Below are 23,587 nucleotides of genomic sequence, written 5' to 3'. Positions count from 1 at the left end.
CTCGTTTGAAGTCGTAATGTACAGACTGACGAATAAGATGCAGGAGCTCCAATGGGCCATACTGTTTGCAGATGCCGTGTTGATTTGTTGTAGGTGTCGGGGAAAGGATGAGACAGCTGTGGGAGACAAAGGTATGCATTGGAGAGTAGCTTGGGAGTGTGCAGGACCAAGACCAGTACCTGAGTCTCAATAGATATGATGAAAGAACAGTTAGGCACTAAGGGGGAGAGACAGCAAAGGCCGATGAGTTTAAATGATTTGGATCTATAATGCTGGGCAGTTGAGGTTGTGGAAGGAAAGTTAAAAAGAGTTCCGGGTGGAGAAAGGTGCCGGCACGATCGTGATGCATGACGAAAAGGTTTCCACAAGGACAAAAGGAATCTCCATAAGAGTGGGGAATAATGACAAAAACTGAAAGAATATGGAGAACCAACGATCACCAAACAGCTTTCTATGTAACTAATATGATTATTTCTTTTTAGATTTCTAATATTGATATATAATGGTTCGGAATGCTATTGGTAACAGTAATGATAATTATGATGGTTGCAGTACTGTATTTATCGACAAAAGAGCACGACAATGGCCACATGCGCAAACTTTAACAAAAAATCTACGGTTACCTCTTATTTCACTAAATGACCGGAATGTTAGACAAATATTGTGAGGTTTTTAGCTGAAAAAACAGTTGGAAACAAGATATCCTTATCATGATGAAGAATTTCAAATTGTATATCCTTTTTTTTTTTTTTTCCTTTCCAATTTTTTAACCTTGTTATTTTCTGTCTCGGTCAGTGTACTGTACAGTTATAACTCACATTCACTTGATATGTACATCTGATATATAAAGATATCCATATTTTTGTTTTGTTTATTTGCATGAAAAAAAAGTGCATAACTAAGATTTGGTTACATTATTTATGACTAATTATGTTGTCGCCGGGACACAGAGGGGGGGGGGGGTCCGAGTCCCACTCGAAGACTGATCTGCTCTCAGTGGCAAACAACGACTTTCGCTTAAGAGGAGTAAATCTGTGTTAAGCTCCGATTGCTGAGGAACATGGCAGTGATGGAATATCAGAGGACAGGGGGTATGGTTGGTTAATGGTTAAGATAAATGTGCTAGATATCTAAGGTCATATAGCACTATAGGAAAGTATAGTAAAGGGGGATGTCAGGTGATAGTTGTTATGTGTCAACTATCTAGAATAGTGTTGAGAGGTTGAAGATGAGGGAAAAGATTATGGTGGTTTAGGTAAGGGAGTTAGATCAAGTGAAGGATATTTATGTGTCTGAGGAAGGAGAACAGGTTGTCGAGGCAGAAGCTGCGAGATTCTGTAAGGATGTCTGATATGTTGGGAGGTCGGTGAAGGGAGGATAGGTGTGGAAAAGCAGAGGTACGTGCTGTATTAAAGCGTGGACAGGACAAGAGAATGTGTGGGACTGAAAGAGGGATGTTACATAGAGGACACAGGGGCGGGTCTGAGCGTGACATCAGATAGGCATGTGTTAGGCGAGTGTGGCCAATACGTAATCGTGCGAGGGCAGTCTCCCAACGTCTGTTTTTGTGAAATGGAGCTGACCAAGAGGAGATTGATGGTTTTACGGTATGTAATTTATTGTTGTGGTCTTGACCAAAAAGATTGCCATCGGGTATACAAGAAGGTCTTAAAGTGGGGGTAGTAATCTGTAGCTGGAATATGTGAGAAGCGTTGTTGAGGTGATGTGGACATTGCGGCATATCGTGCAAGAGTATCTGCCTGTTCATTGCCAGGGATTCCAACATGGCTGGGTACCCAGCAAAATCTGACAGATTTGTGACGTGTGGACAGATAGAACAACCAGTTCTGGATCTTACAGACAAGGGGATTGGTCGAGTGCATTGACTTTATGAGGGTTAAAGAATTACGGGAGTCAGTAAAAATAGTAAAAGAGGAAGAGGTGGATGAATATATGCGTCTTAAGGCAAAAAGGAGTGCATATAGTTCTGTAGTAAGGACACTAGATTCAGGAGGGAGGGTGTATTTGAAAGTGCAATTTGGGAATGTTACTGCAAATCCAGCTCCTGAGATGGATTTAGAACCGTCAGTGTAAACATGAATGCTGGAGGAATGAATGGAGACATGGTCAAGGAAATGAGTGAGAAGGATAGAGGGGGGAATATCTGATTTTGGTGGGTCAGGGAAAACTGAGGAGCAAATACAGGGGTTAGGTATAAGCCATGGAGGAATGGAATGGACAGACAGTGGGAGAGGTCGGAGATGAGGGAAGGGGGAATGGGAGAGCAGGGTATCCATGCGTACGGGGAGAGGAGTTCGTAAACGTGGAGAAGAGGTAAAGGTATGAAGTAAGGATCGTGGAATAGTTAGTTTGGTAAGGGAAAATTGGTGAAATCGAGCATAGCATCGGAGAGAGAGAAGGGCTCGACGTCGAGAGAGGGACGGCATGCCAGATTCAGTATATAGTCTCTCAACTGGAGAGGAGCGGAAGGCGCCTAGGGCTAAGCGGAGACCGCTGTGGTGGATTGTATCAAGGTGAGCAAGAAGAGAGGTTGAGGCAGAGGAGTAGATATGGCATCCATAATCTAGAGTGCAGAGAATCAAGGTAACATGAAGATGGAGGAGAGTTTTGCGATCTGAGCCCCAGGAGATATGTAAAAGAGTTTGTAAGATTCGGAGGCGACGTTGAGCTTTTTCTTTGATATACAAGATATGGTCTCGCCAGGACAATTTGGAATCAAATATAACGCCTAGGAATTTGCCAGAAGACCGGTATTGGAGTGGAGCATTATATAAGAAGAGTGGGGGTTTGGGGACCGTACGTGAGCGAGAGAAAAGGATGGGGAAAGATTTAGAGGTAGAGAAGCGAAAGCCATGGTTGGTGGCCCAAGAAGTTACTGATGTTATTGCAGACTGAAGGAATTGACAGAGATCTGGTATGGATGTGCCAGATGCATAGATGGTTAAGTCATCAACATATAGTGATGCTCTGGCTCCTGGTGGTAGGACTGAGACTATGTCATTTACAGCAAGAAGGAATAAAGTGGTACTAAGCACACTTCCTTGTGGGACGCCTTCGAATTGAGGAAAGGATGATCAAGTGGAAGAGGCAATTTTGACCTGGAAAGTACGTTTAGAAAGGAAGGATTTAATGAAAATACCCATGTTTCCACGTAAACCTAGGGAGGACAATTGTTGGAGGATATGGTATCGCCATGTGGTGTCATATGCTTTTTCTAGATCAAAGAAAATGGATTCTTTCGTTGACCTTTAGGAGGAATTGTGTAGCAATGTACTGATTTCACATCTTGGTCTTTGAGGCATCCTAATAAGTCTTCTCCACAGTCTGACCAATCTTTGGTATAGACTGGGCAGTTTGCTGGGGAGAGAGAGACAGTTCCGGTACAGGTATTAAGGGTTGGATGAGGTTTTGCAGGAATGGGGTTGCCAGAATGATCTGTTAAATTTGATAGTGCTATAGATTCAGTTTCTGATCTGACTGTTACCAGACGGGAGCGATCGCGTCTGGTATAGAAAGGGACTCTGCCTACTTGTTTTTGGAGGCATTGTTGAAAGAGAAGAGTGTTGCCTGAGTAAGGAGCTGTAGCAGGGATCACGAAAAATCGGTCCCATTTAGCTGGGCTAAACAGAGTATTTAAGATATCTGTAGGGTTGGTGGTGGTGGATGGTCGGGGTCGTGTGGAAGAGGGAGTATTACGGAATGATGAAGAATAAGGTTGCAAGGTAGTAAAAAGGGAGGATTGGTTGTTTGATGAAGGTTGCAGGGGTGGAGTTGAATTTGAGGCAGTTGGGTGGGTAGGAATGTCTTCTGGAGATTGATTCTCTGCTTGGGTGGGTAATGTACTAGTAGGCATTGAGGAGTGGGCAGTAGTTTCAGTGTTCGGAGCCGTGGTCAAAGGAGAGCCTGGGTTGGGGCTATTTGATAAAGGGGCTAGCCTCATAGCCTCTAATAAAGGGATTACATTTTCATTACTGGTCATGGGGAACCTGGATTATGTAAATAGGCCTAATCGGTCCACCTCCTTTCGCTACTGAAGGTAAGGGCTAGATTAGTCAGGAGTACCGTGCCCATAGTTCCCGCAGGCCGTTCAGGACTGGCACTAGGTCAGCCTTTCATCCTCTCAGCACGGCTCTCACACCTTAGGAAGTAGATAGCAGAAGGGGATGGAGAAGAGACGGAAACAAAAGCTGGAGAGGAAAAAGACCATGCAAAATTAGTTGAGTCGAGGGCTGAGGCCCTAGGCAAGGGAGATCCCTGTATTGGGTCTCAGTCTTCGTCCCCTAAGCCCCCCCACGACAACAACGGGCAAGGGATTGGGGGGTTATGACAGGGGGTATGAGAGCGAGGGGGGGGGGGGTGAGAGACTTTGTTATCAAGATTTTTAAATACTAAAAGATTTGTTAAAAGATTTAGCATGCTTTCTGTTTTATTTGCTCCTATATCTCCTCCATGTGTGCAAGAAATGGCAGGGGTTTCCATACACTAGCAGCGCGCAGATTGTTAGACAAAAACAATAAGCGTTGCACCACACCACGCCACACTACACATTCATTAATTTGAGACTGAGATTGATTTATAGTAAATATTTGTAACAGTCAAGAGTTACACAAAGGATAAAACAAACAAAACGAAAAAAGTTCATATTTTTTTTTAAATACCGTATGCCTAAAGACCAAGGTGTAAAAACAGTTTACCCTTTATAGTTATAATATGCACTATCAAATGAAGGATTTACAATTTGATATCAAAATAAATGTACTCTCTTTTCAGTTTTATTTTCTAATACAGTAATAAAAAAAAAAATAATAATCAGAATAACATTGATAAAAAAAAAGACTATACTATGGGTGATTTCACCTGAAATCTTACCCAAAATATGAATAAAAATATCATACATTATATAACTTGTACTATTATCAGTGAATACCTATGATAAAGAGCAAAAAAAGAAGAAGAAGAAAAAAAAAAACTTTTAATTAATGAAGTAATAACACAGTATCAGTCACGCTTCATGCACATACTGGAGATGTGTGACCGTGCATTACCAGTGAAACCATGATCATATTGTTGGTAAATCAATCATTGAAATCAAATACATCTTTTTTCCTTTTCTCAAAGCCAAAATAAATAGACAACCAAAATAACTTTTTCTCTCCACACGCTGTCACTAGCTGGTAAGACCTGAAAATAAAAATGAAATCCAATATCACCGCTAAAGTTGTACATCATTATAAGCACAAAGTATAATACTTTCAGACTTGAATTTCTTACTAGATACACAACTTTCATATCAAAACTTAGATTCATGTTTTATTCACATTTTTAAAAGTGTGCACATGTTCAACTGCATGTGCCTGTTTGCATATATGTGCATATTACAGTAAATATTCAAATTTGTGTGCTTGTATAACGGTACAGTTGTGGTTATACTTACCCAAGTAATCATCCATGAGGGTTCCGATTGCAAACTGCAAGTAAAATAAGACAATATTCAAATATCAAAATTTATCACAAAAAAAATGTTCCTTGGCAATACAAAATGTGTATTCATTTTATTTATGAACAAACTTCTTAAACAAAATGAATAAGAAATTATTAACATCAAACTTACAATATCTGTAGCATCTACTCTGGTACCAACGATCTTGACTCTAATTTCGTCATCTTGCTGAATAACAACTTCCTAAAAAAAAAGAAAATTGAAGTTATAATGACAAAAGTTTCCTGTTATAAGCAATCATGATTATTTCATACACACAATTTGTTTCAAAATTGTATTGAAAAAAGAAAGGAAGGACAAAGAAAGAAGAAAAAAAAAAAAATCTTAAATGACATACCTCATCTCTGCTTTTATAACATGGGGGATTAGAGTTCGGATCAAACTCTAAATCTTGTGGAATTGACTGAAAAAGGAGAGTATATGACAATATTAATTCATTCATTTTCTTATACAGATTAGTAATGCGCTATGCAATGACCAAACACAATGATTTACTCTAATTGACATGAAATCAAAATGAAGATTAAAAACAGTAGCTGCGATAGAAAGTTCCACCTACATGTCTGGATATGAAGCACTGCATGGGTCCAATTTCACAGAAAAGACCAATCTTGTTGATCTGTGTTACAACTGCATCAAGAACTTCTCCTTTGAATGGACGGAAAACAATAGCCTTGTACTGAAACAGAAAAAAATTTATATATAATTAACTTCTACCTGCCAATGTTTTATTTTAAACTATGTCAGTCAACTTCCAATCGAAACAGGCAAAATCTTTATATCAGTAGATTCTTAAAGTATTCATATACACATATATAAGTGTGTATTTAAAATGTAAGTTATAAGACTCAATATTAAATTCCTCTGGCCTTATCAGGTATCTAAACAGGAATGTTTCTGGTAACTTACTTTTATAGGATACAGAACAAATCCACGTCCTGGCTGAATCATGCCAGAGCCAATGTGATCAATTGTTGTGACTGCAATTACAAAACCGTACCTGTGATAAAAAAAATGTATGAATAGTAAGTATGTATGGACAGATACTGCAAATTTGATACCAATTTCTCTTCATAAAAATATTCCAACTGAATTAAAATTTCTTATATATAGCTTAATTATGAATGAAGCTGGATATTAAGACCCTATCATGCTAGTATTTATTCCATCAATAATTGTGTTTCCGCATGGATCTGATGTTTTCCACTAGTATCACAAAATGCAGAATACATCCCAGACAAAGACAGTAGCAACCATTTTCATATGACTGATTTCTGTCTTGATCTTGTGCTACAGAGGATCTACACTACTACAATGTTTTCATTGATAAATTTTATAAAAGAGGTTCAGGTAAACGTAAGCTAATAATCTAGAATCATTCTGGAAATAAAATGGTTGTCTAACTATTTCTTTAAAACAATGTGATACATATGAGAATGCTGGTGATTACAGGGACCTCACTTGGATGGTACCATGTTTGTTTTACATGAGCACTATATTAGCTACCTTGGTAATAGCAGTACTCTGCCAGTGTGATAGGGTCACATGCGAAAAGTTAATATGGCAATGCAAACTTAATGGAAGAAATGCTTGTGTAATAGTTTTTAGATATCAATTTCATTTCATTCCATAATAGATTTTTTTTTCTTTTTCCTTTTTTTTACATACTTATTAATAAGAACTGATACTGGAAGTTAGAAACCAGTTTCTTTTCATTTAAAAATTCTAAGAAAAGAATAAAAAGCTTTTACATACTTTCCTGTACATGTGCCTTCTACTTCTGTGAAAAGCATCTGCCGTACAGTGTCCATCAGCTGTGGACCAAAGTACCTGGGATGTAACAGGATCTCATGCTCTAGTGAAATCTGTAATGAAAAATAAAAAAGCTGTAAATAGGCTAATTCAATAGCGTTTTAATAACTTTCCACAGATATTTAACATGCTCTCCTTCAAACCTAAATTTCTGTCATACTCATGGCTGTAATACTCTGTCAGACTCCATCCTACACTTGCAGCTACCCTACACAACTCATGTATCCCCCATTTCTTAGGCCTTTGTGCCAAGTTAATTCCTCTGTGTGAGGGTGTTGTAAACATAGTCTCTGAGCCGTGACGGGCAGTGACTATTTTCATCATTTTCCAGCATAAGAGCACGCTGCAGCTCTACCTATATTACATCTTTACTGAATTTCTTGAGCTGTATAAGATGGCAGTGTCCATTTCCGCCTATCTGTGCGTCGCTCTCAGCAACTTACACCATGGTTTTGGACTGTTACTTCCGTACGTCAAAAATTAATTAAATATGTACCTTGTTTATCGAAGTAATACTTATAATTTACATAAACATCTAGTCAAGCAATGAAAATCTACCAAGAATCTACCTGGAACTGTATTTCTTACTATATACCAATGACCAATCCTGAGAAAAACTTCCCAGTGCAGGAAAGTGAACTATAGACCTGCAAACACTCCATTATAACTTCATAACTTTTTACCACATCATATTCCAGCCACAGTGTTATCCCAGAAACAAATCTAAGCGCTTGCAAGAATTTCAAGAGAACGGTAACTCATAAAAAAGGAATATTCACATGGTAAAACATGTTGTTGAGTCGGCGCCTGTCAAATGTAAACAACTTGGTCAGTGTTGGTTCTGAACTGGTCTACCTACCTGAAATAAATAAATAATAATGAGAGAATATGGATATATTTGGAAGCAGCGATAAATACAACATGCAGTTTTTATATAAAAATAGTAAAAAATAGCAAACCGTAATGAGATAATCTATCAAGTGTAGCAGAGATATGTCAAAATACCTTTGTTCTACATCATCGGTACTTTTAGAAAAGTCCGTTCAATTCACCCGAGCTTGTATACTTCGGAAATAATTTACAATTTGCTTTGACGATAAAGATAATTCTAATAACAATAATAATGTTATAGATTATAATAATGGTGATGAAAATGATGAGGATGGTCATATGTACAATAGATATATAATCACAATAAATGATATATAATAATCATATCAGTAATTATATTATAAATTTATTAATATTTTTGATAATAATAGTAATAAGATAATGAAAGTATTGAATATTATAATAAAGATAATGATGGTAATGAAAATGGCAATAGAATGATAAATGATAGTCGAATAATTATTATAATAAAAATTATGATATAATAGAACTAATACCTGACAATAGTGCTTATGATTTTTATTATACTGATAAATGTAGCAATAAAAGTAATATTATAGCATACTATGATTATTATTGCCAAAATTCATTAACTTCCTTACTAAAGGATTTTTATTATTTACTTTCACAGTTAGCTAAAAATTTTAAATATACATAATTAACAGAGATAAAAAACAATCTGTTTTTAAATATTAGAAACTACTGCGTACATCATTTTGCTAATTTTTGGTTGGGTATATAGATTTTATATGATAAATATGAAATACTGCATACGTTGTTTCATAGAGATTTTAACACAAATATGTTTAACAAATTCACATTAAAATTTTAGCAACATGCGACACGGGGGTGATTATGACTGTATTACTCGATTTACTTTATTATTGTTTTCTCTCAATTTGTTCACCTTCATTTGTTTCAGCGCCACTTCACTGTCTTACTTTATTCTTCTCATTATTTTGCGAATATGTAGAAAGGGCTTTGTTTTCCATATAAAAGAAAATCCAACCATGAAACGTGCAGATCAAAGGCCGATGTGAGCTTCAGTTACGCTACAACTTGTGTGTGTGTTTTCTGTTTATGCACACGATCATGATAACCATAATGCTAATAACCATAGTGCATATTTAAAGTAAAAACGTTTTTTTCATAAACCCAACTGTGCAACTATTAAAAAGCGTTTCTTGTTTGCAACATTTATCAAACACAATTTATAACCAATCAAAATTGGTGAAATGATGTACGCAGTAGTTTTTATTATAACTAAAAGTAAAAGAAACTTTCTGTATACTAAAATTATTTAACCCAATAATTTTGAAACATATATCAGACATAACAATTACCAAATGTAACATATAATTCTGTTGTACTGTAAAAGCTTGTTTCTAGCTCCGTAAACTGTAGTAAAATTGCATAACCGACCTAATTTTTTTCTCTTTTTCAATATCAGAAAGCTGTTGTTTAATAGCATTTGCCTCGATAAACTAAGTCATAATGACAGTCTACGTGAGTGTTTAAGAAAAACTAACAGGTGATATATATTTCATTGGTTTAATTCAAGTTGGGCATTACCTTAAACTATGAGAAATCTTGGTAGATGAATACGTTTGGTTAAGATAATGTATAAACCTATTTTTGGGGAGTTTTTTCAGAATTTGTTAGATTTTACAGTCATCATATGTATCTATTGTATATGTGTATGAATTATTGACAGTATTAAAGTAGAGTTTTTAGACATGGAGAGACAGGGAATAAGGTAAACAGTATATGATTCTGCAGAAAGGAATGGAAAGGACACAATACTTGCAAAAAAATAGAATCTATGCGTGCCCTTACTATATGTATATGACATCATTTATATATATATATATATATATATATATATATATATATATATATATATATATATATATATATATATATATATATTTATATGATGTCATAACCTCAACCATTGCACACGTCCAGATACTGTTACTCTGTTCTTACCTTTGGCACTCCAGGAAAGCCAAACAATACTGTAACATAAATCAATGTAGAAATAAACTAGATTGGTTCCTTATTAGACCAGAATTCACCAGGGTGGTCTTGAATCACTTCCATAATATATGCCATGGTTTTATTACAGTCTTCCTGGACTGCTGAAGGCATAGAAACCATGGTTATTATTTGCTTCGTAAACTATTGTGGGTTTACCTTCACTAAATGCATATTGTCTTCATATGTCAATAGGGTTAGTTTATGGTTCTTAAACAGGCTTACTTTGGTATATATATATATATATATATATATATATATATATATATATATATATATATATATATATATATATATATATATATATATATGTATATATGTATATATGTATATGTATGTATGTATGTATATGTTTGTATGTATGTATGTATGTATACATATATGTATGTGATGCAGTTTAGGCAAATTATTTTTTCAGAACAATTTTGGTAATTTACAATGTGGATGCACTCAGCAGGGACTAAATCCCCAACTGTCACAAAATTTATTCAACAATATGAATTGCTGTGACTTGGCAACTGCTTAAAGGGAGGGTTATGGGGGGTTTCTGCCCGACTTACATCCCCTGGCAAACATTGTGTTCACTGCGATATGCATGGCACGGTAGAGCTGAAAATCACGAGCCCTGAGTGGACTTAGGCTGTAAGCGACACCTTCCCTGATCTTTTTCCTTTATTTCTGGCATTACTGTCCCTGTCTGCAGATTCGTTCTTGTACTGATAACTGCAATTTTTGGTGCTTTACAAGAATATCAGCTTCAATTTGCCATAACTTAGTATGGCCATACTGTAAAGATTAATCTGCTATTTTCACAGACTATTGAAATAAGTATATAATTATAAATGTTCCATTCAAAATATTTGTGTATTCTGTAAAACTGAACAATAATAGGGAATTTTGTGCCATATGTTTCATTTTTTCATACAGTATTATCAGTGTGATTCATAGACTGGAAACTGCAGTAATTTTATCACATACTGTAGAGGGCATGTGCAAATGGTGGAGTGATTATACTGGAATATATATATATATATATATATATATATATATATATATATATATATATATATATATATATATATATATATATATATATTATATGTATGTATATACACATTTATGTGCAAGTATGTTTATTTCTTTATTCTTTTATGAAATATAGCATCTCTATTCTTAGGAACTGTAATGATGGATGAGGTGATTTATGGAGACGGCAGCCATAGTGGAGATGGCAAGAGAAGCTGCGTGGAACTGGAAGAAACTAAACAGAGCGACCATGGGAAGATAATGGAAGAAAGGGTAATGTTCTCTTTTGTTGACTGTATTTTCTGTGATCTTTTGGATTTTGAATGAGACTTTCATTTAATCTTTCTTGGTTAAATAAGGAAAGAAAATGTGCTTTGTATTTTTTTGTATTAGAAAAAGGAAAATGTTTCAATTCTTTCAGTGTATCTTCAGTGTCACTTGATTTATTATAATTATTCTTTTTGTATAATGCAGTTACATCAGTGTTTGGAGAACAATGGATGCCAGAATATTACCAATGATGGGAGACCTACAGAAACAGCATGTGAGGAACATCTTTTTTTTTTTCTTTTCATTTCTTTTCTTTTTTTCTTTTATAGATTAAGTTGGGCCCAAAGTGAGAAAACCTGTACTATTTCACTAACTACAATTTAGTTTTCAATTGAAAAATTTAATCTTCTTTGTTCATTATGTTCTAACAAACAAAAGTATAGGGAATTTTCCACCATCAGTGATTATAAATACTTGATAAATGGATTGATACTAAATATGAGAATGATGAATGGGCATGTATGCAAACTTTTTTATTTTTATGCATATTATAATTTACAAAGAAACACATGAATGTTTGTAATTGCTGTTAAAACAAGACTTTCAGCAGTTTTAATTGAGTTTATTATTTTTTTTGCTATGCAGGTGTGAGCCTTCAAAATATGGAGCAAAAAGCAGTCAGTAGTACAGATCTGAAAGATTTGTCAGAGTCAAGCAATAAGGAAACCACAGGCCAAGTGAACAAGAATTATAAGTGTGATCACTGCGATTCTGTCTTTCGTCAGAAGAACAACCTAAGGAGACATTTAAAGTTGCATTCAGGGCATAAACCCTATGTATGTAAAGAATGTGGACTATCATTTTACGTGCAGGATTCTTTGAAGAAACACATGAGAACTCACACTGGAGAAAAACCATACAAGTGTGGAGAATGCAACACTTCCTTTGCTCATAGTGGTCATTTGAAAGCACATAAAAGGACACATTCAGGAGAAAAGCCATATAAGTGCCAGGAGTGTGGCTTATTTTTCTCCCAAGCAGGTAATCTGAAGGTCCATATGCGGGTTCATACTGGGGAAAAGCCCTTTGTTTGCAAGGTCTGTGGAGCTGCATTTGCTATTAGTAGTGTATTCAAAAAACATAAATTGGTTCACACTGGTGAGCGTCCCTTCAAGTGTTCGTATTGTAATGCAAGATTTTCCAGTAATTCCAATTTGTCAAGGCACAACAAGACACACACAGGAGAAAGACCTTTTAAGTGTCAGTTATGTGATGCATCTTTTCCTGTTAAAAATTCATTAGATCGTCATATTAAGTCTCACACAGGTGAACGTCCATACTGCTGTGAAATGTGCGGTGCTGTTTTTGCTGATATGTCAGATCTTACGAAACACAGGAAAACACATTCTTCTGAAAAGCCACTAAAATGTAATGTATGTGGAAAAGGTTTCTTTTCTAAATCACAAATGAATATTCATATTAGAACCCATACTGGAGAAAAGCCACATAAATGTCAGTTATGTGATGCAGCTTTTGCACAGATAGGGACACTGAATAAACATAAACAGAGACACTCAGGAAAAAAACCTTTTCGATGTGATGTGTGCGGTACACAGTTCACAGCTAAAAGCAGTTTGAAAAAACACATGGAAAGACATTCATCAAGTGCTGTGCCATCAACACCAAGTACTTGTAATATCTCTCCATACTGTGGAGTGAATCTAGAGACACCTTTTCATGACATTCAGAACAAAGTATTAAACACCAGTGGCTTATGTAGTCAGGAAACATTATCACTGCCTTCCAAACTGCCAACAGAATCATCCCAGATAGGAGATTCATTGAGTGTAGGAACCATGCCGTTAAACTCAGATGAAAGCATTCTGAATAAACGTGTGATGCATGGAAGCAGTCAGAGTCCTTTAACATCAATTCCATCTTCAATTCATAGTGTGGAATCTGCTTATATGGATGTAGCAAATTATAATCCGGGGTTACATACACTGGGTGGACATGTACCTGAATCCAGTTCTGTTCTCAGTAGTTACACAGCCCTTGAAGAGAGAAACACTCCAATCTCTTTCCAAGATCTGCATGATGCTAATGAACTCTGTGATATTGGAAAGAATCCAGCAATAGTTGGTAATGAAGTGCAGTATCTCCACACCTTTTCTGAAGTTGTTGCAGTGCCTTCTATCCAGCCAGGAGGTACAGGTAATTCACTTGTATCAGACCTCACACCCCCACAAAAATGGTAGCCATCACAGAAGAGTTTTATTAATGGTTTTGATTTTTGGCTTGTAGTACAAATGTTTAGTTTAGTAGCCTGTAAATGCTGAATAATTTGTGAAGCACCTGCTCTATATGACATAATACAAGAACTAAAGTATATAAATTTGTGAAATAATCATTCATATGTTCAGCAAATTATTTTTGGCCGTGTTGGTTGTTCTATGTTTTAGTCCTTCCCCTTTTATAATGTTTACTAAGATATATAAAATCAGTTATGGTTTACTACTGTACCCATTAGTGTGAGTAGTTTCCATTCCAGTCCGTTTTGTAATAATGAAAGATACAGAAATTCGGTAGGAAAACCAATTTCATTTATTCTTTTGTAGTACTGGTACAGCCATTAAAAAACAATTGATAGATATTTAGCGCTATGTATCAAATGGTGATGTTATAATGTATTTACATATATTGTAAGAGATAAAAAGAAACCTGTATTTATATATATATATATTTTTATTGTTACATATATTTTTAACTTTTAATTTTGTGATACCAAACTTAGGTATAAAAAATATACATTTTAAAAATAAAAATGTCAATTTTGTTTCCATATTTAAAGCCTAATCCAAATGATGGGCAGAGCCCACACTTACAAAACTATTACCCCATAGGTAGCATGAAAGACGAAACACATGCAAAGAAACCACAGGCTGAGATCTGACAACAGTGTTTATAGATTAAGCACTGGATCACAGGCTATGCAATGTACCCACTAAAAGGCACATTCTCTTTTTGTGTCCATAGGTAGTTCCATTTCAGAGGTTTGCCTGAGAATATGATCTCAAGCTTTTACTGATTTCAACTTTTATCAAATAAGAGCAATCAAACTAGACTATTTAAAGTTTGACATGTATAAAAAGGTTAAAAAAAAGATCAGCTGAATGTAATTTTTTATTTCCACTGATGACATTCCACAAGTATATAAACAAAATATTTACACTATTATATAAATGATATAAGGTAATTTCAACATAGGCAGAATGATCAGGCTTATGTTCAATAATAACAGCCACCTATATAATACAGATTCAGCTATGGACATATTTCTACTATCTGTTCATGACATTATGATGCATAGAACTCCTTGAGAACAGGATCAGTAGGCTTAACAATGACCTTATCTTTCATGTTAACAACCCACCCTGGTTCAAGGCCATAAAATATCTGACGTGGATCCTTTCTTTCCAGAAGCATATCCTTATCCGGAGATGATTTGATATCAGGAAGCTCATAACCATATTTCTGAAAAAAAAATAGGAGAGGAAAAAATTAAAGTTAACGTGCCTGTAAGCCACACACCCAGAAGAGTCACCACTCACGTTAGCCTAATGCCCAAGATCTAATGGGTTATTAAGAACTAGGTTTTACTAAACATTGGTAAAGACAATTGGTAAGCATTTCAAAATACCAAAGTTGAAGCTACATTCTGAATAAAACTATTCATACTTACGATTTATTATGTTTGTGTATAATTCATTATTTTACATAAACTATACCATACTACATGATAAGCGCTATAATGTTTTTACCTGAGCCAAGATGAATCTTTCCTTTGCCACTAAATCTGGATCGGCCAAATAACCTCTATTCTTTGGATCACTGTAGTAGTCAATGAGATGTTGTGGAGGAAGCATGCGCTTGGGAATGGCAACACCTGAGGGTAAAGACAGTGAATATGTAAGAATTAGAATCCAAACAATCAATATATTCTCAATAACAACATGGGACAAAGTAAAACTAATGGCCATATGCTTAAACAATATGTGGACTCCATAAATTGACTTCATACTACATTGATATAATTCGACATAGTTATGGTCCCATATCTGTGCAGAAGACAATTGTGGTAATCACATTTGTGTAACAAAATTTCTGCAGGTGCTAGATGTTCCACATTACTGGAGCAAAATGTGTCAAACTAAATGGCAATCCACATTAGTAAATGTTTTATACAAAATATACCAGCTTTATGTAATGATCATATATTAAATAAACTATGCTTTAATAGGTTGTGTTGTTACACAGATTATGCATTGTTTCTGAATGTGATTTCTCCAAGGAAAATTAAGGACAACAAACTGCACTAAAATGGGTATTTTGTTTTATATCAAGAATATTAATGAACATGATTAGATTATTTGAAAGATTTTGGTATTATGTGAAATAACTTTAAGCATTCTTCAGGAAACATTAGAATTGCAACTATGAATATATAGCCATATACCAAAGACTGTGGAAAGAATCTTTAGGGTTAATATAAATAATACTGACACATGGCAACTCATTTGTAGTTAGAGTATATCTGGCAGCTGTGTCATTACTGTTTTGAGATGACCCAAAAAATGTAGAGAACAGAATTTAAACCTATGTTGCAAAATGTCTTTAAAAAGATATATTCGTTTTCAGCAGAAGCAATTTAACAGTTCAAAGCAGAAATTACTGTTCATTCCTAATTGCTAGGCTTACCAACGGCATTGTGTATTGCACATATGGAACATGAAATTTGTGACATACGAAACAATTTAATTATACTGAAAAAAATTATATAAACTTGTGGAGTGTTTTATAAATACAAAGATGTAATGTTACAAACCTCGTATAAGCATACATTCTTAAAATTCTCTATATGTAAAAAAAGAAAAAGAAATAGGCATTTTATTATCGAGGTCTCAAAATGTATTATCAAAGAAGTGTGATTATTTAAGTATGATCCATTTTTCTAATTTTGTGCCATCATTTATACTTGTACTTCACCTTTCTTATTTCACATAAAAAACTAACTTATTGTTGTTACTTTTTCATAACTTTTGCTGGAAACTCTTAACGCACCTCTTTTAAAAAAGGCCATAGGATTACACGCAGCACCAAGAGCAATAGGGTCATAATATGCTGTGGTGATGGTTCCTCCATTACGCTCAACTGCTGCAATTACCGCTTCAGATGCCCACTGCACCTCAATGTTCATTCTGGTCTGGAAGTGGTCCATGCCCTGAAAGAATGAAAGTGATTCTTAACTCAGATATACAAACAAATATTCTGCCTTTGAAATATTCATAATTGAATTAAACTAAATTCAATATATTTACGGTAATACAGAATCAAAATCTCCTTTAATGATGAAAATTACTCAAACACAATTCTTAAAAAAATAATAATAAAATAAATAAATAAATAAATAAATAAAATAAAAATAAAAACATAATCCCAGAAATATAAAAATGCTAGAAATAGAAATGGTATCATCGACTTACATCATCTTCAAGCATAAATCCTCCCTCTTTCTCTTCTGGACGAACGGAGAACAAACCTGTGGCAACCAGCTGAGTTAGATCAACTGGGATGTCTGTTCTCAAGCGATTTGTATCCACCAGCATCTGCAGCTTTCCCATGCATACTGGTATATAGGACAACTTCAGACTGAAAACAGAGTCATTCAGGAAAACTTGTGTACGTAACTCTACTTCTTTAAATCTCTTTAATTTTTCTTCCAGCATGAGTGGAAGAATTAAAAACCATTGAACTCAAAAGAACTACCTCAAGACATTTTTATATTCAAATATAATGAGTCACTTTATCTGAACATTATTTGTCAGAAGACTAAGGAAGAACGAAAATAATTTTTTTATAACATGATCCCTGAAATACTTCATACATTGTAAAATGGATCTAGATATTACAGGGTTTAGCAAAAAGGTGGAAAAATAATTTTATCTTTCGTAAGTTAAAAATTTTCTATTAAAACAGTGAAATCCTTTAAGTTGAAACCTCTATGATATGATACTTACTGATGGCCCTTATAGTAGTTCTGACATGGAAAGCGGAGATAGAAAGGGTTGTTCCCTGTCTCATAACCAAGCCTCATAAAATTTTGTCTCTGACCTGAACCCTTACTTCCTGCACCATGTGTCTTGCCTCCATTCATACCACGGCTACGAGTTTTCTGTAATATGGTAACAGGGTGAAATTCGGAGTTGTATAAATATAGCTATACATAACTAATAGTTACCTGTGCAGAATTGGATTTTCATATCTATTTTTTTTTTTTCTTTTTGGGTGTCTTCAAGTTTCCGGGGGAGGATTTGGGTACAGGGGTCTGAGAAACAAAGGATCTCTTGTGAGGAGAAGAGGGGATAGATATTCAAGAAGCAGAGGAAAAGGAGGGTGTAGGAGAGGGTGTGGAAGGCGAAGATGTAATAGAACGTTTAGGTTGTCTGGTGAGATGTGTAAAGTGAGGGGTAGGAAGGGTAGGTATCAGAGAAGTGGTAGATTTGAGTATGGAGTATCTGGATTTGGAAAGGAAAAGGGCTTTGACTGGGGGATAGGGAGAGTAGAGGTAGAATGGTTCAGGGTAGAGGGAAGAGATACTGGGGGAGATGCAGAAACATCTTGTGGAGATTGGGGGGGGACTGTTTTGGAATGGGCAGAGAGAAAAATACTTATTGCCGTGCTTCCTGTCTAGCCTCATGTAGAGTGAGGCCTAATTTGAATTTGAGAATTACTACCTCACATTCGAGCTTATAGGTAGGGTAACTCCTATAAAATACATTATGGGAATCAACACATTTTGGTACATGTATGCGACTGTGCAGGACATTCAGAACTCTGGTTGTGTGATGTGGACTTAGCCTCTAAGCGATGATATGCAACGGATATTCTTATCAACTGCGGTAATTATTAGGCTGCAGTAGCTGTACTTGTGTGGCTTATAACTATTTATTTCTTATGCTATATATGATGGCAGTTTCTATTTCCCTCTATCTCAGTACATTGGTCTTAGTAACATTAACCCCCTCCCCCCAATAATTTTCCTGATATACTTCATGCTCTCCTTGCTACTGGAACTATTATATCAAGATTGCCAGTGGAAATAGTCATCAGATCTCCTAAAAATTCATTCGAACAGATTTCATATATCTAAGAGGATTTTCTGCAGAAAGCCATGAAAATCGTATCGAAAGCAAACCACTACCTCGTTTTCCATATTTACCAAATCAAACAATACTAATTTGTTTGCTATGTAGTAAGTACAAGTTATATATTACATAAATTTGCTAATACCGGTACAGACCCGAGTATAAACAAGTTAAACACTTCGTTTCACAATAGCACTTGGTCACAAATGACTCAAATAACAAATAATATCCATACATTCCTATGAGCACCAGGATTCGGCTTCAGATTTGATAAACCGACTCTGGGCAACCTTCTTAGGAGCGAGAGAGCCTTTTCAGTTCCCGCAGACGACGCCATGATGTTTACATATGACCCCGACGACGGTAGGAACACGGACATAAATTCTGGAACTGATGGTTAAAATGTATCTATCTTATCTAAGGTAAATGATTATATTATGGATTTTTTCTTTATTGCTGATGTTTTTCCTTTGTTATTATTTGTATTATTAGCATTTCATCATTATTATTTTCATAATCATTATAATTATTATCATTATTATTATCATTGCAACTATCACCATTATCATTCTTGTTGTCATAATGATTATCATTATTTGTTTTTATCATTGTTATTATTGTTATTATTATTATTATTATTATTATTAGTAGTAGTAGTAGTAGTAGTAGTAGTAGTAGTATTATCATCATCATTATTATCATTATCATTACTATTATCATTACCTACGCTAAGATTATGTTTTTGGTAACATTGGTTAGTTTGTTCGCTAGTTAACAGGATAACTAAAAAAATATGTACAGATTTGAAAAAAAAAAACTTTACAATAGATGTGTCATAGCTTAACTTAAATGCCATGATGGTGATCCAGATCATGATCGGGAATTGTTTAAATTATTGCATCAGTTATCCCTATACTTAAGGCCATAGGAGTAACTATTATCATTATCATTACCTGCCGTCCTTACTATATCATTACTATTATCATTTATCATAATCGTTAATACTATCACAACTACTAGCACCATTACTGTTACTACTGACATGACTACTGCTGCTATTGTCACCATAATTGCTACTGCTATCATTATTATATTTTTTACTGGTTTCATTATCATTATTATTATTATCATTATGATCACTATCACAATTACAATTACTATAAGTATTGTTGAATGGAGAAACTCTACCGTGTTGATACTTACTGTTATCATTATCATTATCCTAATTATTACTATTAATATTGTTATTGATATTATTACTGGTATCACTACACCTACTAATATTATCATCATTATCATTTTCATTCAGTTCTCCATTCTTCTTTGACACGGCATGTAGTGCTGATGACCTGTAGCTTGGGCATTTGATACCCCAGGCGTGGTATGGACGCAAATTCTTCTCCTACCAAAGCGATACCTTTCTGGAGGTAAACGGCAAGACTTGGGCTTGTGTAGGTCGCTCTGTTGTCTCTGTGTAATAAGTAACAGTGCTCTCTATATGAAGGGAGACGGAGTATGCTTGACTGGTTGAAGGAAAAGATTTCGGCAGTGACGCAAATGGGTCATTGGCATTGTTCGTACAGAAACTACTTCCGTGTAAAAGTTGAACATCAGTAGATCTCGTAGAAATAGTGTTATGAAGTTTATAATTTCCCATGGGAACTAAGAGGTTGAAGTTTCCCCCAAATCGCCACCAAGAATGACTGGAGACACATCTACATAGAAAGTCCACTGAAATGTGCGCTGAAGCTTGAGGTCTGAGAGTAAGAATTTTCTGTATACAATCAGGGATTGTTGATCCACTGGCTGCATACAAGTTCAAGATCGATGGGAGTTATTTGTGATTTGCTGCAGCGGGCAAGATGCTAAGCTAGGCGCCAGTGTTTACTTTATGTTGGAAGGGGGGGGGGTCCCACACATGAAAAGTTATAGAAGTTTGAGGAACGTTATACGCCTCTGTCGTTCACCTTTGCCGTGTAAGGGCTTGCTAAAGTTACGAGACTGGAAACACTTAATTACCGCTTGTTGGAATTTCTTAAGGTAGTAGCATACGTCTTCTCTTCCTTGGGACCTGCTTCTTCACCTGTAAACCTGCTTATTGTTGCTGGTGATGGGACGAGACAGGCGGTGCACTTGTTTTGGAAGGTATTTCTTGGATTGTGAGTTATCAACAAGTTTAGCTATTTATTGTGTCGGCTTTGGAAGCAACTTACTGAACGAAATGCTGGGAGAGAAGCCACAAATTCCTCTGCTAATTTAGCAAGTTCATCAGTTGTGAGCTTCTCTCCAGCAGTGAATAACCCTAGTTGAGCAGTTGAAGGCAGGCGCTTAGGAAGAGAAGTTGTAGAAATATTGTCTTGTCACAACCGCCATGCTCGTCACCCAAGTATTTCCTTGATCCGGTGTAGCAAATCTGTAGGTATTTCATTACCGGTGTTCTTCCTTACTGGAGAGTTCCTGAAGTCTCTTAGTAATAGTTTACAGTACTTCATGGCTCAATTGATCTTCTGACAGCGCAGCAGTTGAGATAACAACTGGAACTTAAGCCAAAAAAATCTAGAGGAAGCAGAGAGAGATGTTGCAAGGCCATGTTTGATAACACTTTTGCTGATGCCTTGAAACAGCATTCGAGGATAGTGAACCGCACGAAGGGATCAGAATGTTGCTGTTTTGAATGCGTTAGTAGACGTGAGAACCTCTTCTTTGGTGTCGAGTAAAAGATATAGAGAGAATGGAGGAGAATAAAGTCAGCGAAAATTGATATCCGAGATGTAACCTCACGGAAAAATATTCTTTCGTGGGTGGGGAATGACACACAAGTATCACAATCTGATGAAAATCGTTAAAAGGTAGCAGATAACAGCTCACAACTCTGGGGTTACCAATTAAGGTTTTAAATGCGTTGCGGTGAGTTGTGTTGTTTACATTCATAGAGACGTAGCTAAACCGTGTATCTTTGAAGTCTTTAAAACCAGGATGATGCCTCTTAGCCAAATGTTATTTCTATCGCTATATTTACACAGTTAAAACCCTTATGATTTCAAATAGCCAATTTCTATTCAGCCATGTTTAGTCACAATTAATCACGAAGAGAGGAAAAATGGTTGTATAATATTTGAGTAACAATTCTCTTTCAATGTCTATTTTACAGTGGAATGAGGACTTACAGATATTTGGACAATATTAAGACAACCTAATTGTGTACATGAATACGTAATTGGCATCTAAAACAAAAAATAATAAATCTTTCAAAGTATATATTCAAATTGTACAGCACGAAGCATAAGGAAAAGTGCAAGAAAAGTTACGTGAGTAGGCAAAATTCAGAGGAGAATACGATATATACGATATTACTGCAAACCTTTTTTCGACACTTCGAAGCACACATTTCACCGCTGTGCCTCTTTGTTGCTGCCGATTCACGTTGCTTCATCATAACTGTGTGAAAAAAATAACTTCCATATCTGAATATTTTATCCCGCAACCTATGATAACTCGAACAACAACAATAAGGAATTTCTTTTTTTTTTTTGTCAGATTACATAACGTTTGCTCTTTGCTTTGAACCCTTGAATGGCCACCTACAACGGCCTGCTTTCCGGGTCTGTGTCTCGTATTTGTGTATCTGTGTCTGTCTGTCTGCCTCTATCTTTCTGTTTGTCAGTTTGTCCATCTATTCATTTATCTATCTATATTTCTGTCTGTCTGGCTATCTACCTATGTGTATTTATCCGTCTGTCTTTATATCAATATCTCCATTTGTGTATTACCCTATCTGCGCCTGTTTATTTGTCTCTCTACATACCCTTTTCAATGTGTCAGTCTATCTATTTATCTGTTTATTGATGTCTGTCACTCTATTTATCTATCTGTCTGGCCATCAACCTATTGATATATCTATCTATCTAATTGTCTCTCTCTATCCGCATATTTAATACACGTATGTAATGCAAATTTACATATTGCTAGGAACAGGTATAGGAAATTTCATAACTTCCCTTGAATGGAACGTTTAACTTTTTATACATAAAGAAATAAAGAATTAAACATCAATAAGTAACAATGATAATTAATAAATAAAACAGCTGAAAGCAATGGCGTCCTGTTTTCTTTACTTACACATTTTTCGTTTTCTGATTTGCGGTTTTCACATTTCGCTGGGAACGTTGGCGCTAATGACACGTTTAAATTAACGCCCTGAATACTGAAAAGATTAGAAAGAAGGGAGGAAAGTGTCCTTGTGGACTGCGGTGCATATGGCTGTATGCACACCACTGGAGCGCACAGGAGAGTGAAAGGAAATTCTGGATGATAGAGCTGGCAACACCCATACGTCACCATACATTTTCCAAATCATGCGTGGTCTCTCAAATAAACGGTTTCTTAGCCGTTGGGCGTTATATTTTAAAATTTCGAATGAAAAAGCTTTGGATAATTACATAATCGAGGTTGAGATTCCTCCTTTTTTCATGTTTGTTTCTTTGACTTCGATAACTCTTAGAAATTTGCGAAAGCTACCTCTAAACGCCTTTCAGATGTTGCCACATTGTCAAAAAAAGGCACAATATTCAACACTGTGGTTAGCTGTATACAGAATGTTTAATGTTGCGGTTAGGTTCATATTGAAAAAAAAGTTTTATATAACCATTAAACAACCACATTCATCTCCGTTCGAGATTGATTGCCGTCGAGACTCGCTTTTGCCACGATATTTTGAGTTTTGTCTCGATTCTTTTATACGTTTTTGCCCCTCCCATTTCTTATATAAATTTACAGCGTTAATGACCTCCGCAGTTCCACGCTATTAAGAAAGAAATGATCGGTT

At 35.5% G+C, this 23,587-nt stretch overlaps 3 protein-coding genes across 5 annotated transcripts; 1 reads left to right on the top strand and 2 right to left on the bottom strand.

Moving 5' to 3' along the window:
* Positions 1-4,653: 4,653 nt before the first annotated feature.
* Positions 4,654-8,203, bottom strand: Polr2G (DNA-directed RNA polymerase II subunit Rpb7). The gene is made up of 8 exons (XM_027373702.2): positions 8,113-8,203; positions 7,277-7,386; positions 6,431-6,521; positions 6,081-6,200; positions 5,859-5,924; positions 5,633-5,704; positions 5,456-5,489; positions 4,654-5,202 (listed from the first exon to the last, which is right to left on the bottom strand). The coding sequence occupies exons 1-8, from the start codon at positions 8,122-8,124 to the stop codon at positions 5,189-5,191; spliced, it is 519 nt and encodes a 172-aa protein (XP_027229503.1). The 5' UTR covers positions 8,125-8,203; the 3' UTR covers positions 4,654-5,188.
* A 1,399-nt stretch (positions 8,204-9,602) lies between these two features.
* Positions 9,603-14,390, top strand: LOC113821219 (zinc finger protein 25). 3 transcript variants are annotated; one of them, XM_027373698.2, is made up of 4 exons: positions 9,603-9,730; positions 11,439-11,560; positions 11,762-11,831; positions 12,203-14,390. In XM_027373698.2, the coding sequence occupies exons 2-4, from the start codon at positions 11,447-11,449 to the stop codon at positions 13,813-13,815; spliced, it is 1,797 nt and encodes a 598-aa protein (XP_027229499.2). In that variant the 5' UTR covers positions 9,603-9,730; positions 11,439-11,446; the 3' UTR covers positions 13,816-14,390. The 3 variants fall into 3 exon arrangements, with proteins under 3 accessions (XP_027229499.2, XP_027229500.2, XP_069994342.1); XM_027373699.2 differs by having other exon boundaries at positions 9,628-9,755; XM_070138241.1 differs by lacking the exon at positions 9,603-9,730 and adding an exon at positions 10,871-10,903.
* A 337-nt stretch (positions 14,391-14,727) lies between these two features.
* Positions 14,728-19,148, bottom strand: mRpL15 (mitochondrial ribosomal protein L15). Its single transcript, XM_027373701.2, has 6 exons — positions 18,998-19,148; positions 17,635-17,789; positions 17,101-17,266; positions 16,679-16,838; positions 15,379-15,503; positions 14,728-15,091 (listed from the first exon to the last, which is right to left on the bottom strand). The coding sequence occupies exons 1-6, from the start codon at positions 19,139-19,141 to the stop codon at positions 14,915-14,917; spliced, it is 927 nt and encodes a 308-aa protein (XP_027229502.1). The 5' UTR covers positions 19,142-19,148; the 3' UTR covers positions 14,728-14,914.
* Between the last annotated feature and the right edge of the window lie 4,439 nt (positions 19,149-23,587).

The sequence above is a fragment of the Penaeus vannamei genome, chromosome 24 (genome assembly GCF_042767895.1).
Source record: "Penaeus vannamei isolate JL-2024 chromosome 24, ASM4276789v1, whole genome shotgun sequence".
Taxonomy (NCBI): Eukaryota; Metazoa; Arthropoda; class Malacostraca; order Decapoda; family Penaeidae; genus Penaeus; species Penaeus vannamei.
The sequence above is the reverse complement of the archived record's forward strand: the minus strand, read 5'-3'. Positions and strand labels throughout refer to the sequence as shown.

What these genes read in the sequence shown, in the direction of transcription:
- Polr2G (XM_027373702.2), bottom strand. An exon ending in GAAGGCACATGTACAGGAAA is followed by an intron (nt 6,522 to 7,276) that starts GTATGTAAAAGC and finishes TTTTTATCACAG; the next exon opens with GTACGGTTTTGTAATTGCAG. An exon ending in TTGTTCTGTATCCTATAAAA is followed by an intron (nt 6,201 to 6,430) that starts GTAAGTTACCAG and finishes TTTCTGTTTCAG; the next exon opens with TACAAGGCTATTGTTTTCCG.
- LOC113821219 (XM_027373698.2), top strand. Translation starts at nt 11,447, where the DNA reads ATGATGGATGAGGTGATTTATGGAGACGGCAGCCATAGTGGAGATGGC. An exon ending in GGAAGATAATGGAAGAAAGG is followed by an intron (nt 11,561 to 11,761) that starts GTAATGTTCTCT and finishes TGTATAATGCAG; the next exon opens with TTACATCAGTGTTTGGAGAA. An exon ending in GAGACCTACAGAAACAGCAT is followed by an intron (nt 11,832 to 12,202) that starts GTGAGGAACATC and finishes TTTGCTATGCAG; the next exon opens with GTGTGAGCCTTCAAAATATG.
- mRpL15 (XM_027373701.2), bottom strand. Translation starts at nt 19,141, where the DNA reads ATGTCCGTGTTCCTACCGTCGTCGGGGTCATATGTAAACATCATGGCG. An exon ending in AACTACTATAAGGGCCATCA is followed by an intron (nt 17,267 to 17,634) that starts GTAAGTATCATA and finishes CTCTGTTTTCAG; the next exon opens with TCTGAAGTTGTCCTATATAC. An exon ending in AAAGATTCATCTTGGCTCAG is followed by an intron (nt 15,092 to 15,378) that starts GTAAAAACATTA and finishes TTTTTTTTTCAG; the next exon opens with AAATATGGTTATGAGCTTCC.